The sequence below is a fragment of the Gopherus flavomarginatus genome, chromosome 8, assembly GCF_025201925.1.
Source record: "Gopherus flavomarginatus isolate rGopFla2 chromosome 8, rGopFla2.mat.asm, whole genome shotgun sequence".
In the NCBI taxonomy this organism is placed as follows: Eukaryota; Metazoa; Chordata; order Testudines; family Testudinidae; genus Gopherus; species Gopherus flavomarginatus.
Window position 1 is genome coordinate 5,246,753 of NC_066624.1, and position 17,346 is coordinate 5,264,098.

The following is a 17,346-nucleotide window of genomic DNA, read 5'->3' on the forward strand; positions in this document are numbered from 1 at the left end:
CTGTTGTAAAGCTTTTTTCCAGCTTAAAGTGCTCTTGCCTATTTAGAATGTTCTTTAAAAATAAAACATACCAGCTAATTCTTGGACCTAAATGTGTGAGTGTGATGCCTGCAGCAGTGGGTAGTCTGGAAAAGCAATGTGTTCAGGACAGAGTTTTCCTGGCCCTGTTAATGCTACCGGTTATAACCTTGTTTTGAGAAAATTTTCGCGCATGGCTAAGGCACAAAATGGTTGTAGTGCCCCATGTTTATCAGCCAGTTGGGACCATGCTGCAGATTTACCTGGGTGGGCGACTTAGAGCACTATTTAAAAAATAAAATCTGTCTGCAATGGATTAGGAAACCATACAGGCAGATTGTTTTGATGAACAACTCTGTCCAAATCATATTTAGTTTTTAACGTTGCTGCTGGTGCTGTTTTATCCATAAACGTATGGCTAAGCCTAATCGAGAGCAGCTTGGTCTAGGGATGATCTGAGAAGGGAGTGGGGAGAGCATGGAAAACTTAGCAATCACACGTTTGACACCCTCTTAAAAACTACTGTGTGTTATCTTGGGCAAGTCACTTCACCACTTACTCTGTCTGTGCCAGGAAATATTCGTAAAGTTCTCGCTGTTGCGACTACTGATTCAGCTCCAACAGGGACGGTAATGGCAGAAGCCCTAGTGAACAGACAACGCTCTACATGACTGCTAGCATTTTAATTGTCATCTAACCTTGGTCATTGCAGGTCTGCTTAAAATCCCAGCATCCCCTGGCACCTTGCTAGCCCTTCCATAACTAGGGCTGAAAGGTGGGAAATGTAGGGCGGGAAGGAACCAGTCCAGCTGCCTGCGCTGAGGCAGGACCAAGTAAACCAGGACCATTGCTGACAGATGTTTGTCCAAGCTGTTCCTAAAAACCTCCAATGACGGGGATTTCATAACCTCCCTAGGTAACACATGCCAGTATCTAACGATCCTTTAGAGTTAGATTTTTTTCCCTAATATCTAATCTCAATCTTGTGTTGCAAACGGAGCCAATCACTATTTGTCCTACACTGAGCAGACATAGATAAGATTTGAAGACTTAAAATGTCTCCCTCAGTCTTCTCTTCTCTAGACTAAACATACCTAATTCTTTCAACCTTCATCAATCAGGTTTTCCAAACCTCTTATTTTCATTAGTCTCCTCTAGACTCTCTCTCTCTCCAATTTGTTCACATCTTTCTTAATGTGTGCTGCCCAAAATTGGACACACTACTCCAGCTCAGGCCTCGCCAGTGCTGAGTAGAGCAGAATGATTGCCTTCTGTGTCTTACATCTGACACTCCTGTTAATAGATGTGACATTTGTGTTTTGCACATCACAAATATAAGCCATCAATAACCTCCAGATCCTCTTCTGCAGTACTGCTGCCTGGATAATTATTCCCCATTTTGTAGTTGTGCATTTGATTTTTCCTTCTTAGGTGCATTACTTTATTGAATTTCATCTTGTTAATTTCAGACCAATGCTCCAATTTATCAAGATCACCCTGGATTCTAATCCTGTCTTCCAAAGTGCTTGCGACCACTCCCAGCACTATAGTGTCTGCAGATTTTATAAGCATACTCTCCATTCCATCATCCAAACTATTAATGAAATTGAATAGTATTGGACCCAACACAGACCCCTGTGAAACCACACTTGATATATCCTCCCAGTTTGACAGCAGACTATTGATGATTAGTCATTGGATACAGCCTTTCAATCAGTTGTGCAACCACCTTATGATGATTATATCTAGACCACATTTCCCTAGCTCACGTACAATGTTAAATGTAAAAGCATAAATAACCCACGGTACTCCATACATCCCCTGTGGTCAAGATACGTTTAGTGAGAGCACTTCAACTTTGACACTAAGCAGTCAAAACAAAATGAAAAACATGCACTGGCCTAGTGCATGCAATCATGTCTCCTCGAGAAGCTGGTCCCAGTGACTGCGCACCTTTATTATCGCTGTTAAAGTTTTTTTTCTTTCCATGAATGCAAGCAACAGAAGCCAGTGGGGTTTTGGTGTTGAAAGTCCTAGGTTTGACTGACATTGACAAACACGAGTAAGGATTTCCCTCTCAACTTCAGGCCTGGCCCCTTTTTGCAGCTGAACCTCCCTCTTCTCCTTAAGCCATGTGGCACACAATCATACTTATGTGATTTGTATGTTTATGCATCTGAGATCACTCATGCAAGTTTACAGTTTTAACATGGGGACTTTTCAGAGTAGCGGCTTATTTTAGATAAGGTTTTTGAAACCATTTCTCTGATTTCACCGTCTATTTCCAGGGCTGTGTAGTCAAATGTACACAACTTGGCCACTTAGTAAAACTCAGAATTACAACAGCATCATAGGTAGTATTGCAAAAGTGAGTCGGATGTTTCCCACTGCAGGTACACAGATTTACTGCAGTGCAATGTAGCTATTTGCTAGTCAGGCTGCAGACTAGTTTTTAGTGGGTATTGCCCCTTGAAGAGTTCCTTTTTGTTAAACAAATAAACCACACATGGTGTGCGCCAAAAGCTTTTCCCCCCTGCTGAGATGAGCACTAGCTTTCTTACGAAGCCAAGTACAGGCTGCATCAGAACTAAGACCGTGGCCAGATTCTGAACTTTTCATCTACCAGGTGGAGCTGCACCTTTATGCTTCCCAAATTAAATACGTTCTTAAAAAAAAAAAACTATTTAAAATTATGGCAACCTATGTAAATGCCTTAACTTGCTATGCTGCATTAAAATCATTTCTATAAAACCAATATGGAAGCAATACATGTTTGCTGCCAAGTGAAAACATCCTCATGCAGAGAAGCACATTGTGTGTCCCCATTTGTAAAATATTTGCCTAGCTCACAGGGATATTGAAGCTTGATTGTCAAGTGCTAACTTTCTCATGTGTGTTAGGCTGGGGTGTCTCCTTTGCTGTTTTCTCCCAGCGGTCTTGGAAATAGGTCCACTGTTGTGAGACAGTCTGATCTGGAAAAGCTTCCCCCCGCCCCCAAGCTGTGACCCATTTGCTCCGTAGCTGCTGTCTTCGTAGTCATTAAACGCTATTCGGAGCAGGCTGGTGGGCTCAGCTTTTCCATACAGAGGGATTCAGTTGTGGAGCTGTCCAACTGACTTTACGCTGAGAGGGGGTGTGGCTGCAGGGAGCTGGCTTTTGGTTAGAGGTGTGAAAATACCTTTTCTCTCAGTAGTGGAATGTGGTTTTTAATGTCGGAGGATAATGGTAAAGTTTGGGGTTGTTGCTTGTTTTTACATAGGTTTCAGACTATGCTGAGTGTGATTATGTTGATCAGCATTCATTACATTGTCTAGTTGCTGGCTGACCTGTGCCAAACTGCTAGTCTGTGTATTGGAGTTCGTCAGGGTCAAGAGATGCTTCAGGACAGGGAAGCTTTGTTTGTTTGTTTGTTTTTAAAGAAACCCACACTAAGATTAAAAGTGCTGAAAACATCTGCTGCGTGTGAGTATTACAATGCAGCTGCACAATAGCAAGATTCCTGCCATGGAAAATCCTATGGGTTCTTCACTAGCTATTTCCCAAGCTTTGCAATGTATTACATTCCTCAGTACACAGCGGGCACCCTTAATTTTTTTTATTTTTAAGTGACCTGTCCAACTGCAGCCTGGCTCTCTGGTTGCTTATGGAATAAGGGGGAAAAAGGCAGTTTTCACTTTTCCGCAATCAATTCTTTTTGAAAGTAGTGCGTTTATAGACAGTCTCATGGCACCCTGTGAGATGAGAAGGGACTTGCCTATGGTCATGCCCCATGCCAGTGGCAGAGCTTATAATAGAACACAGAAGCCAGGACTCTGGCCTCTTCTCTAGCCACTGTTCTCTCCTTACTTGTTCTGTGGCGGTGTCTTTCAAAGGCACAGGGGCAGTCAATTGTGCACTATGATGCACGTCGGCAAGAGTACATCCATAATCAGCCATATGTGCTTTGCCATTAGTGCAGTATCGAGCACCCTCAGCTGAGTACAGTGCAACCAAGAGAATAAAACAGCAACGCGGGCAGGCAGATTGTCCAGTTCTGCTGTTGCATGACACTTCCAAAAGAAGGTGGCAGGTCAGCATTGGCCTCACAGCAGACGTGCTGCTGTTCGGCTGATGCACTCAGGAAACTTACTCTGCAGTTAAGCTTGTCTGGTGAGCAGTAATGAAAATCTGTCTGGACTGGGTTGTTTTTCACTTCTTGCGCATTAGGATTTATTCCTAGCCTCGGAGCTGGCCTTAAGGGAGCACTGTCCGTTGCCAGGCCGGAAAATTGATACCATTGTTGCACCTATTTCCTTGCTCTTTGGGAGCAGTGTGGAGCAGCATTCACCATCAGAATATCAGGGTTGGAAGGGACCTCGGGAGGTATCTAGTCCAACCCCCTGCTCAAAGCAGGAGCAATCCCCAGATAGATTTTTGCCCCAGATCCCTAAATGGTCCCCTCAAGGGCTGAGCTCACATCTGGGGGTTTAGCAGGCCAATGTGCAAACCACTGAGCTATGTTTCCCCCCTGGAACTGGGAGGGGAACAAGCAAAGAGCAGGGAAGTGACTTGCCCCAGGTCACATACAAGGTTTGTGGCAGAGCTGAGATTAGAACCCAAGTCTCCTGATTCCTAGCCCACTGGTCTACCCACTGTACCGTGCCACCGTGAGAGCATGTCTGTTTCCCCTTTCCTGGTGTCTCAGCCAGTAGACTGACACCTTCTCTGTACTGTTTGTGGGCTTTTGCACAGTTGTAGCTTACACTAAGAGTCTTGCAGCTAACCCTGGCTTCACATTCTGCTTACTCCAGTGCAGGTTTCAAACTGGGTTTTAGCTGCCATCAGTGCAAGTCACTTTTCGACACCAGAACGCCATGTCTACACTCAGGGTTTGAAGTAATGCAGTTAATTACACCTCGCATAGACCAGGTCTGGGATGCAGAATGGCAGTCATTAGCTACAGAAGGGTGGGGAGGGTACAGAGAGAAGCAGGGAGCCCTAAAGGAATTTTAAAAACCTTCTGGGCATCTGCACTTTAGATGCATCTTGATTTTAAATCCACTTCTGGTCACCAGTGCAAGTCGCTGCCCAAGCACACTTGAAATTTCTCAGCCCCGGCAAATCTATTTTAAAAACCACCTAAATTATATTTTGCTAGTTTGGGGGCTTTTTGGTCTGGCGTTAAAACATAGGAATGTATAGTGGAAATCCTTGAGAAGCTGAAATCGATCTGCCTTAACCTTTTTGTTTCAATGCAAAAAGCTCTTCCAGGGGATGGCGGTTTTAAATCGACCGGGATTTTGTAGAACGCCAATTTTGTTTCCAGTTTGTTCACTGACATAGTGGCAGCAGCGTGCAACTCAGACTAAATGCTCACTGCATTCTCTGCACCCAGTCTGCTGCCCTAAAAGCAAGTCAAGGTACTTTGATCCAGCACACTAGCAGCAACGTTTGGGAGGTATTTGACATCCTGCTGGATGACAGCTGGTGGGGAGTGCCTGGTCCGTTGCTAAGGAAGAAGGGCAAGTGGCTGGTGACCCATAAACACTGTGCGGCCTGGCTGTGCTTGTCTGAGTTAACTACTTACTGCCCAGTCACTAACCTCCCTTCAGGAGGATTGGATCCCTCTCCTCTTGGATATGCCAGTGTTGGTCTGGTTAGTGACCTCCACAGGGCAATGGAGAGAGGTCAGGAGCTCAGGCCAATATTACTTGGTCTACCAAGAAATGGCCAAATGCTTTCATGCCCTTTTGGAACCTGGGCAGGAACCAGAGGGCAGTGATCGGTGGACCTTTTCTCTTGGGGAATGTCCTAATGGAGGGACGCTGTCAGGCTCCAGCTTGTGTGCCCTCTTGTTTAGCATGTCTGAGCTTTGGAAGGGGAGAGAGGCATTCAGACGTTGGGATGCTGTACGATAGGCATGAAAGGAGAATTCCTGTAACTTCAGAAAACTATTGTAAAGTTCACAACCTATTGGTATTTATCCTTCCCATATATACCCGATTTGACTCACCTTTCGCCTGCCTGGATGGGCGGTGACAGACACCCTGTTATTATCTTGGGAAGATCCCCCTAGCTATCCGAACCACCCAAGAAAAGCCTTTCCTCACAAGATCCATCCCAGAGCCAGTGCAAACTGGACCAAGGCTCTAGGGGCTGGATTTTCCCATGAGGGGTCATGTACACCAGCACAAGGTGGGTGAACAGTCTGATCTGGTAGTACTCTGCCTCCCACTTTGTATTGTAACATAACCGTCTGAATGTCAAGGGCCAATCAGGCTGCAGGGCATTAGTGCCATAGGACAGCACAGCTCTGATCTCAGTTCCTCAGTACTGAGTCAAGGACACCCAATAATAAGTCCAGCATCCACCTCACAGAGACTCAGATCAGGCAGCAGCTCTGTCATGTGAGCTGAAAGGGAGCCTGCCTTTGGCAGAGGTGCTGGGAGTTGTGCTTGGCTGGAATTTGCTCTCACGTTGCTTCATCGGCTGTTGTGTAAGCCTGAGTTTCTGTGGTTATTTCAAAATTCCAGGAACGCCCCTTTCATTGTCTGTCTGCACAGATTAAAAGGGATGGCTCTCTGCCTTAGGCTCAGCTGGCAAACCTCAGAAGTTGGCCAATTTTGATATAGTAAGTCAAAAAGCCTGACTGGGACTAATAATGTGTTTCAACCTGGCCCCAGGTAAAATACCCAACTGCTGAGTCTTTACTGTGCGGTTTTGTAGTGGACATTTCCAGCTCCATTTCAGACTCAACTTTGAATCAGAGCTGTCGCGCCGGGTGGGCTATTTGGAGCTTGCTGGCACTATGGTGTGAACTGTAGCTAAGATTATGCTGCTATGTTTAAAAAGTGAGTAATTATGTAAAATAAACCCTCTTGTCCTGTTAAGGTCTGGGGACGGACATCTCAGAGGATGCTGAGATGTGGGGAGTTGTCCTTTCCCTGTGCTTCTAAAGTTGTCCTGATAGTCTCCTGATAGACAACTGTACGTTGCCCAATCTGTAACCAGGCAGCTGCTGTGCCTAACAGAAATCAGGTAGTATTTCTAGCCCTTCCACTCGCCTGGATGTTTAATTCTTGAACTCTCATTTTCCTTTCTTGGGTGGAAGAAGGATTTAAGCTCCCAGGACACAAAACTAATTAACTTGCTGAGGATTTAGTTTTTGTTTCCTTCCAGCTTTTTAAAAATGACGTTGCATCTGTGAATAAAACAGTGTAGGAGTGAATCGGACCAGAGCCCTGTGTTAAGTGACTAAGGACTGGAGTCTTCTTCCCCTGCTGTCATCCTGGGTGAGTTGAGAGGCTTCAGTGTGAACTGCAAGGCAAAGTAAAGTAACTTGTGCCCTCAGGGCTGCATCATAATGCAGGGAGCAGGTACAGGTTTTCTGCTTGTTTTCACATTCAAAATATCTCACCTCCACTTTCCCTGCAGGTCCTTTTGGGGTCACTAGAGGCACTGACTAGTGGTGACAAGGCAGCTGCAGCTCTCCCTGCCCCTTTGAAGAAGGGGAGGATGCTGACTCCTAGGGTGCCTGTGCCCCAGCAATGGTGAAGCTGCACTGTGGTTGGCAGGGCTCAGTCATTCTTAGCTGCTGTTTTCTGAGGCTGAACTGCTCCTGCATGGATTCCAACCACCAAAAAGGGCAAACAAATTCTCTGCAGGATGGAAGCCCTGAGAGACTGTAAACCCTGTGAGAATTTTGAGGTCCCTGGCTAAAGTACTAGGTCAGAGGCTTGGGTTGTAGGGTTCTTCCCTCATAGATATGGAGAAGAGGCAGTGAAGTGAATTCAGGAATGGGTTGAACTTGAATGGCCCTTCCACCTGGCACAAGATAGTAAAAATTAACAGTGCAGGAGCACTTCAGATTGAGAAGTCATTTGTGGCACCTGCTTACATGTAAATAGTCTCTTATTAAGTGTCACATCTTTGGTAAGAGTCTAATACCCATCTCACAGATCTAAACACTGCTCTGGGAAAATGGAATACAGCTCGGGTGGAGGGGGAAACATACCAAGTACCAAAAATAAAGCCACACCAATTAATCTGATTGCCTTTTGTTTTCCTGCACTGAAGAAATGGTTCCAGCTCTGTTACACTACAGACTTCTCAGAGACTGTAATCAGTCTCAGTTATGACTACCAGAGATGGAATCAAAAAAAAGTGTAATTAGTGGCTATTTTAGAGACATGTAAGCGTTCAGGCCTATTTGATCTATCTTTTGAGAAAAGACACTTCTACCAGCTGTGCTTCCTAGAACTAATACACTATAACAACCTGTACCAGAGGAGTGGGGGTATGAACCGGGAATGTTTTCTCACAGAAACTATTGCCCACGTCCCATTGTTATTTGAAGGAACAGTTGATTGGCAGAAGCCCTTTTTTTTAATCCAAGATAAATGTGGACCTAGGCCTTGGCTACGCTGGCGCTTTACAGCGCTGCAACTTTCTCGCTCAGGAGTGTGAAAAAAAACACCTCCCGAGCACTGCAAGATACAGCGCTGTAAAGCGCCAGTGTAAACAGGGCCCCAGCACTGGAAGCTAATCTCGGGGAGGTGGAGTACCTGCAGCGCTGGGAGAGCTCTCTCCCAGCGCTGGTGCCGTGACCACACTCGCACTTCAAAGCACTGCTGCGGGAGCGCTCCCACGGCAGCGCTTTGGAGTTTCAAGTGTAGCCAAGCCCCTACATAAAATAGTGGGGAGATGGAAAGATAATGCAGCAGCACAGATGCTGGTCTGGATTCAGATTACAACCAAAAAACCCAGAAATGCTCATTAGTGGCCCGTCTTTAAGGGATTAATCTTTTGCAGTATTTAATAAAGCATGCTGCTTGAGCAGAAATACGCCATGTACACTAGCCAAGTAGATACAAAGAGTAAAGGCACTGGAAGTATTTGGATGAGCTGGGGAACTATTTCCATTTGGCTCACTCAAAGCTGCTGATGGTGCAACACAGTTTTGCTTCCTTGCCACTTTTTGAGAACAGAAAATGGTCTATAGCAACCTCCATATGAATGCCCCAGGGATCAGTGCAGCATAGGTGGTTTCCAGAGCAAATCCACAGCACTGCAGTGCCCCCTCTTATGACTACTGTACCAAGGAGTGTGTTTGTACCTAAGGTGCTGAATGTAGACAGGGGATTTAATAGAGTGAAGGGAGTATAGTAAACAAAGAAGAGTGAGCTCTCTATTGCAACCATGTTTAAAGCTGTAGTTAAGCAAATTGAAATATTTTTCTTGGCTAATTTTACAGCCTCCAAATACTACTGAATGCGATGAGTTAGATGTGACTACGTACTTATGACCAGTGTTTATCTCTGGCCTTTGGACACAGGGTGGGACTTTCCTCAACTCAGCCACCAAGGAGACAAGATCTTGAGTGTACATGCCTTCCACTGAGGTTGCTCATTATTTATATATAGTATTAACTCACATGTGAAGAGACTTTACTCAGAGTAAATATATATGACTCAGGCTGTTGAGATATAGACCAGGAATGTTGAAGGCAGCCAGATAATGCAGGCCAAGGATTTACTGATCCTAAAAGCTTGTTTTGCCACCAGGACATTGTGTTGGTCTGATTCCCTTTTTATGTATCTGACACAGTAATGGATAAGTGGCATGCAAGAACTTCGCTGCAAAGATGCTACAGCCAAAGTAAGGTTATTAATTTCTTTAGAACTATTAGTGAGACAATTTCTTGATAACCCTCACTGACCTTGCTCTGACGAGGTGCAGGACAATTGGGAGAAAAATCACCACCAAAAGCTTTGTAAGGATATCCGTTCTTTATTGGACATTGCAAGATAAGAAAAAAATAATTTGTACAGCTTTGTGATATAACCATTGTTGCTAAAGAGTAAGGCTACTCCTCATGTGGTTAACGGGCCTGATGTAGTCACCAAGGTGCTTTGCAGCTCTCAAACTATGCAACATTGAGGGCTTGAGAAACAAACATTTGCTCCGAGCAGGACTCCAGATTTCACGTTGCAGTGCGTTTTGCACTGAGTAGGCCTTATAGGAGCATGAACATGGCCTCCCTAGAAATTAATAGGTGAGCAGCCCTGCTCTACAAGACATTATGCAAATAGTACACTGCCAAACACAATTGAAGTATCAGTCTGCTAGGCTGGTTACATGGCTCTTGCCGTCTTTCTTCACCTCTTTTGTCATTAATCCAATGGCATGAGAACCTCATTCTGTTTCCGATCCCACTTTTGCTTCTCCAGAGCTAGCAAGAGTCACGCTGGCTTAGGCATAAGTCTGCATCCATTTCTTCCACATACCCCACCACGGCAAAAAGCAATCCTCTCCTCGTACACTGGCGCTGTACTTGACAATGGAGGTTTTAAGTTAACAGGGCAGCATGAGGCCTTTCATGGTAGCAGCTATCAGTTAATCAAGCTTATTTGTAGCTCCCAAGGAAGTAGCGCCAATGCACTTTAGGAACTAGCTCAGTGGATTGGAGATTAACACTTAAATGATCAGAATACCCCTCTGAATATTGAACCAACCTAAAGTGAAAATCAAACTACTCAGAGCAACCATCCATACTGCTGCTCTCATCTCTGAGGTCCCCGGCAATAGGATGGGCTGGTAGAAAGTGCTTAGTTTTCCATGGTCTTTTCCTACACTTTTTACCTTTGAACTTTCAGATTGCTGAATTGAATAAAACAGATTTTTAAAGATACAAATATGGTAGGGTAAAAAGGCTGACTTGTATGCTGAGGTGAGAAATCTTCAAGGGGGAATACACAGAAATCTAGGTGTACCCGTAAAGCATCTCACTCAATGCACAGGGTCTTAGCTACGTCATGGAAGCAGAAGAGAAGCTTTCAGTTACCAATGGGAAATGCCAGAGCTGGACGCAGTTTAACAGTAAAAACAACCTTAAAAAAAAATAGAAACCCATAACCGTTAAAGGCTATGTCAAGTTTTAAGAATGTGTGCCCTCAAAACTGTTCTCTTAAGTCAGCTAATGGCTCAGAGGTAACAGTTTTGTTAGCTTAATTTGATGCTTCGGGGCTAGTGCCAGGGATAGTTATACCATGCATGCTTTGCCCCCTTTCCTGTGCTAATCCCTATAGCACCTTATTATTGGAAAACACCTACAATGTGTTAAAATGAATATTTGTCTTAATACTTATGAAAACTGTTTCTCAGAATGCATGAAAGAGAATCTAGTTTCTGGTGCCATTTATGGTACTGAAAAACTACTAAGCCATTTCATGAATGTTCCTGTATACACAAGCAAAGAGAGCAATACACATACAGTGAATAAACAAGCTGAACATATTAGATTATCCAAAAAGAAGCAAGCCATCTCCCCCTACATATAGCAGATGTAGAGTCCCCAATAATTTTGGGAGGAGGAAGAGAGAATCTACTTTTAAACAGGAGGAGAACTAGAAAGCAATAACTTGATAACAAAGAGTTAAAAAACCTGTCAGACATAACCACTTTTTTCTAGCATTGTAAGAATGAAAGCATTCTTTTGAGTTTCACAAACATACACCAAAAGGTGCATCTTAGACTTTCTAGGAACAGGAGACAGAAAGCTTCCTCTCCTCTCTATCTTTTCATGCTGCAGTGCACCCACTGTTTCTGAAGGACTTGTATAAAGGGTAATGCAAGCAAACAAGAAAATAAATAGCATGAAAGCATTCCCTTTTCAAACAATATTCATTGCAATAAAAACTTATTTGCCTTTTCTTAAGGATAGGAATAGTTTTAAATGAAAAAATCAACCGCAACATTGTTTAATATATGAAAGTTCAAAGATGTTTCACAGCATAATTGTAGCAATAACTTACACTCCATTGCCAAGTCACAATTCAGTCATTTTCATTAACAGTGTACAAAGAAGGTCCTTAGTTATATATATATATATATTTTTTATAAAGTCTGGAAGGTCAATATAAATACTGCTCCAGAAATTAAAAAAAGTGTTTACACCCCAAACTCCAGTATTACATCTCAGTGTCCTGTTCTATTATAATCTGTAAAAATCTTAACGGCGCAGAGGTTCAAGTTTTCGTAATTTCAGTGACGCGCTGGATGACAAAACATCTTGGTTTGAAGAAGAATTCACTCTATCTGGAGGCTGGAATAATACTCTACCACGATGATTAAATACGTAAAAAGATGGATGGTTCCTTAATGTGTCAAATGTCCTTTAAATAAACATGAAAAATGAAATTAATGTGGCTTTAGAATGATTGATTATTTAATGAAAGTCACTCTTGGAAACACCAGATTTTTAGACTGAAAAATAAGTAAGTGCTGTTACCAAATGGCAGGGGTGCCAAGCCTCTAGATCTTACCCAAATTCCCTATGCCATAACACAAACATTAAGAATTTTACAGACAAGATGCTAGTGTTAGAGAGATATAGATATGCTGATTGTTCAGCATACAGAAAACACCCACATCATTAATAAACTTCACTCTCCCTTCTACAGCTTCCTTATGTACAAGTGTTAATAATTATCCACAAAATATCACCCAAATTCCTCCTCCCTTTGACCTTGCCTCAGCCAAAATCCACATTCATGCCTCTGTGCGAATAATGCTGAGTGCCCTTAATTCTCTCTCACTTCTTAGCACTTCACATTCAGGCCTCCTTATACTGCCTCTTTCATGGATTTACTTGACCCATATTATTCAGACTACTCTCTATAGGAGAAGGTTTTCTGCCCATCTGATTTCCTATTCAGCTCAAAATTTAATTCAAAACCCTTCATAGATTCATACAATTCAATTCAGCACTTCTATAGCATTTAACTAATTTGTCATCAACACCCTTCGGAGGGGTACGTGTTAGCCCTATTTACTGATGTGAAAACTGAGGCAGAGATGGTTGGAGGTAAGAGCTTCTTCCTCCCAGTCCCCTGCTGAGACCACTGGACAGGAGTAGTTCTGTAACCTCATATCTCCCTATTCCTCACCTGCTCACTCCACTACTCCAACTCTGAGGTGGGTTTTTAGGAGGCCAGGGAAGGAGCCAAGGAAGGGCAGAAAGTGTCCCAGTCACTGCTGTAGCCTCATCCTATCTAGAACGCTACATCTCACAGCCAGACATTGTGTGGTGGCTTCCTGGCTCTGCCTGTCCTTCCCAGCATCACGCTTACAGCAGGTTGTCAAGAAGGTGTGAGCTAAAAAGGAGAACATTTCTGGGGCTGCTATTTTACCGGACATGCTGAGTTTATTTATAGAGCAACAGGAAAAAGAGTGTTAATGAACAGAAAGAACCCCAACATACTTATTTTTTAGTTCTGAAGTGGCATCCATGTCTTTAAATTCTCCTGCAATATGTACTATTCCATAACACGTAACTGCAAAGGCCAACAGTGTTTGAAGAACTATCTGCAAAAGAGAGAGATACAATACACCACACAGAGGTTGCTAAACCATGTACGAGAACCCTTGTACAAAATTCTCATCTTTTATGCTTTGTTTTGCTCACAGTTGCCTTACACAATAAGCACTTACGCATTTTTCAACCAGAGATCTAGGAAACGGGGCAAATAATTGTATCCCCGTTTTAGTGGGGGGAGGAAATCGAGGCACAAGGATTAAGTAGCTTGCCCATGTAGCACTGCAAGTCAAGAGCAGAAGCAGGAACAGATGGGGGATTTCCTAGCACCCACCCTGTACCCTCCGAACTAGATCAAGCTGCCAAGCAGAGTTCTTCAGGCAGATTCTGTATTCCTCACAGCATTCAGAATCACTGTTCTGTGCACTCAAATTGCTGCTTTAACGGGAAGAATCTAGTACTCTGACAAAGTATGTAACCTCCATAACACTGTCAACAAGGATGACAATTGGGCATGACCTCTGAAGTCCACTTCTGCACATAGTTTTCTTATTGGTCAACCAAGAAATTAAGATATAATTAAAATCAGAAATAAGAAAATTGAAGTAAATGAAACAAGTTGTGCTGGGATAATGGCAAAACACAATAGCATTGAATAAACAAATGTCAGCCAACAAAAGCCAGAGGGAGGCAGGTGTTTATGCTGCAGGGTATAGGAGACTTATGCAAGGATTTTCCAAGTTCTAATAACAGAAGCCATGGACTTCCTGGAGGAGATATTTCACCAATAGTTCTAAAGAAGTAGAAGGAAGTCAGGGCTTATTTTGATTTGCAAACGCTCTTTGTAAGAGCTGTAACGCATTACTGGACATTAAGACTGGTAGGTGAAACATTCTCAGGCAGAATGAGAACTTGAAAGATTATATGATTAAAATTCAATTATTCAAATTTAAAAAAATGAACAGGAACGAAAGCAAGAGACCAAACTATATTATTAGTCTTAAATCTTCCAAACACAATGAAAATGTATAACTTACATCTATCGGTAATGTTTCATCTTCCTTTTCTGTTAATCTCATATAGGAACGATCTATAAGGTAAAGATATACAGGTAAGTTAATTTTTTTTGTAATAAGGCAAATCAATATAAATTCGAGGAGTGTTTGGGTTTCTATGTATAATGCCATGGACTATTAGTTCCCAGTAACTCTGCCATTTTTAATCTTGTTTCCACATTTGCTTCCTCAGACAGCATATCTGATCTTCCAAACCTGCCTTGATAAATAATTTCAGCAATAATTTTAATCTTCTTTCTGCATAAGAGAGAAGAGGGTGGAAAAGGGCTGATGATGGAGCACGCATATGCAAGAAGAATTCTCTATGAATGCCAGATACTGCTACTCAAACTGTAGTGCAGCCAGGATCATCACAAAGCTACTTCAGCAGAAAGCATTTGATCAGGGGTAGGCAACCTATGACACGCGTGCCAAAGGCGGCATGCGAGCTGATTTTCAGTGGCACTCACACTGCCTGGGTCCTGGTCTGGGGGGCTCTGCATTTTAATTTAATTTTAAATGACGCTTCTTAAACATTTTTCAAACCTTATTTACTTTACATACAACAGCTTAGTTATACTGTATATTATAGACTTATAGAAAGAGACCTTCTAAAAACATTAAAATGTATTACCGGCATGCAAAACCTTTAATTAGAGTGAATGAATGAAGACTCGGCACACTACTTCTGAAAGGTTGCCGACCCCTGCATTAGATGTTCTATTTTACTGCAATATATATAGCCACTGTTCCCTATTGAACTTGTCTAAATTGGTCATCATAACTAGTAAACGGAAGAGCATGTTTCTGCACAAGACAATCAGGAATTGCTTTACTACTTTGGCAGCAGACTACTAAATTTATTAAATTATTCCTTCTAGTACAGCCTTAGGGCATTGTATAGAATATGTACATGGAATACTATTGCACACGAAGCACAAATCTCTTACAGAATTCTTCAAAAATGGGTACACTTTCCAGAGGGGTTGGCTATAACCCATTGAGGTACTAGAACTGTGTGTAGAGAAGGATCGTTGAGGAATTATTTGTAAACGTTATACTTACTAGTCTAATTCTACTGACATCCACTAAGACATAACAGGTAGAAATGTAGCTCATTACTGTTAATTATTTTTCATTCTATTCAGGTGTGTGTAGTGTGGAATTTTAAAAGCATATTTTGCATTAACAATCTGTTATAATATTCAGATAACTCTGGGTGCTAAAGGATATCACCTTTTTCTGAATTATAAACATCATCCTAAATGGTTTACTCCATCTTAGTCACTGGGAGATACACCCACTTATACCAGGGCTGAATTTGATCCACTGTGCACTGAGGGTTGAAATAATGTGGCCATTCTCTCTAGCATCTTCAAATACTCTTGGAAAAATGGTTCTCTTGCCACGGCGTGGAAACTGCACTGTAGCAGTTGCTGTGGTCAGACGCTGACTAGTACTCCAAATGCATTGCTGCGCCAAGGAACTAATGCAGCACTCACAAATGGTAGCTTCAAGCTTTAATGCCTCACAAACCATCAAGGTTAAATAGTGTTTGCTTCTAGCACGGGCAGTTGGAAAAATACTCAACCTTTAAATCATATAATACTAGTTGTTGGCATGTTCCTCTATCTCCCCGCCTCAATTCTGAGATGGTTTTAGCATCTGGTGTCTCAAAAACCCACCAGTATTGAAAAACAGTATTTTAAAGAAATTGAAAACTTGGAATTACAAAGATAATCATAGCTAGTCATCAGAAGTATGTAATATTCAGGTTTGCCATCTACCAAGATAAAACCATTTTAATAGAGCAGAATAAATGTTTTCAGGGAACAGTAACTTTTCCAAGCAAGAGTCCTGGATTAGTGATCAGAAAAAATAATTGGATCTTGGACTGCATAAGCAAGCATTTTTGGAGAACTGATACTATTTTGCTTTAAACATATTAATGACATCTATTAAACAAACATGTAAAACGCACTAAAAAGAGATTAGCTACATTCTACAAAATCTTTTCCTGCACAGAATATATTAAAATGGACTCTGAGCTGTAATTATATATATACTCGGTGCTGTATTCCCCCCAACCTTCCCTTGCCCCAGCCCACTTCTGGAAATGCAAATAGCTTGAGGTCCAGTGACACCTCAATAACAACGTGGCCCTCTACTCCCCTCCTGAACCTCTCTCCCCTCTTCATTAACTCTACCCCACCCCCGCTTGTCATCCTGACTCCCACTATCACCCTGGCCCAGCTCCTGCATGCCAGATCTCACCCCGTCAGCTCGATTCCGGCACCCAGATTCATCCTCCTCCAGGCCCCCCCGCATCCCCTGCTCTCCCCACAAGCCGCCCCCCACGTCCCCTGCTGCCCGCGTAGTGAGTGTGGGGGAGGGTGGCGATGGGGGTACGAGCCCCCCACTTTCAGTCCTGCTACCTGCCCCCGCCCCGGGCAGCTGCCCCTCTCCCCCGCCCCGGACCCTTGCCCGCGGCATTGCCGGCCCGGGGACGGGGTGACCGCGCGGGGCCCCGCTCACTCACGCTGCGCAGCGGAGAAGGCCGCGTGGGCCAAGGCGAAGAGTCCGATCCCCACCAGCCCCTTCCACAGCGAGGCGGCCGCCATTGTCCCCCACGGACACCCTCCCCTCCGCAGCCCGGCCGGCCACCGCCAGGGGCGCCCGCAACGCCACCGGCGCACGGAGATGGCGTCACCACTGAGCGGGACCACAAGGCCGACGGTGATAGGAGAGACGGGAAGGGCCATAGGTCGAGAGGCGGGGCCAAGAGAGCTAAGCGGCGGGGGGGTAGGGTCATAGGTCGAGGGGTGGAGCACAAGGGGCAGTACTGGGTTGGGTTGGCACTGCTGCGCATGCGCCTTCCTAGCCCAGGGGTGGTGGCGCGCGCAGAGGATGCTGCTCCTGGCTTGCAGCACCCCCTAAGATGGGGGCGGCCTGCGGGGCCCGCTCCCGGGGGCAGAGTCC

The 17,346-nt window shown here is 43.8% G+C and overlaps 1 protein-coding gene and 1 long non-coding RNA gene across 2 annotated transcripts; one reads left to right on the plus strand and one right to left on the minus strand.

Annotated features, from left to right (window-relative positions):
• Positions 1 to 3,169: 3,169 nt before the first annotated feature.
• Positions 3,170 to 8,041, plus strand: LOC127056521 (uncharacterized). Its single transcript, XR_007775841.1, has 2 exons — positions 3,170 to 7,289; positions 7,432 to 8,041. It is a non-coding gene; the product is annotated as an uncharacterized LOC127056521 (long non-coding RNA).
• A 1,725-nt stretch (positions 8,042 to 9,766) lies between these two features.
• On the minus strand, positions 9,767 to 17,046 carry MMGT1 (membrane magnesium transporter 1). The gene is made up of 4 exons (XM_050964446.1): positions 16,907 to 17,046; positions 14,350 to 14,402; positions 13,259 to 13,362; positions 9,767 to 12,170 (listed from the first exon to the last, which is right to left on the minus strand). The coding sequence occupies exons 1-4, from the start codon at positions 16,986 to 16,988 to the stop codon at positions 12,008 to 12,010; spliced, it is 402 nt and encodes a 133-aa protein (XP_050820403.1). The 5' UTR covers positions 16,989 to 17,046; the 3' UTR covers positions 9,767 to 12,007.
• Positions 17,047 to 17,346: the final 300 nt, after the last annotated feature.

Excerpts from the sequence above, each read along its gene's own strand:
- MMGT1 (XM_050964446.1), bottom strand. The coding sequence starts at position 16,988 with ATGGCGGCCGCCTCGCTGTGGAAGGGGCTGGTGGGGATCGGACTCTTC. Across the intron at positions 14,403-16,906 it reads GGCCTTCTCCGCTGCGCAGC|ATCGTTCCTATATGAGATTA; the intron begins GTGAGTGAGCGG and ends TTTACCTTATAG. Across the intron at positions 13,363-14,349 it reads ATGAAACATTACCGATAGAT|ATAGTTCTTCAAACACTGTT; the intron begins GTAAGTTATACA and ends TCTCTTTTGCAG.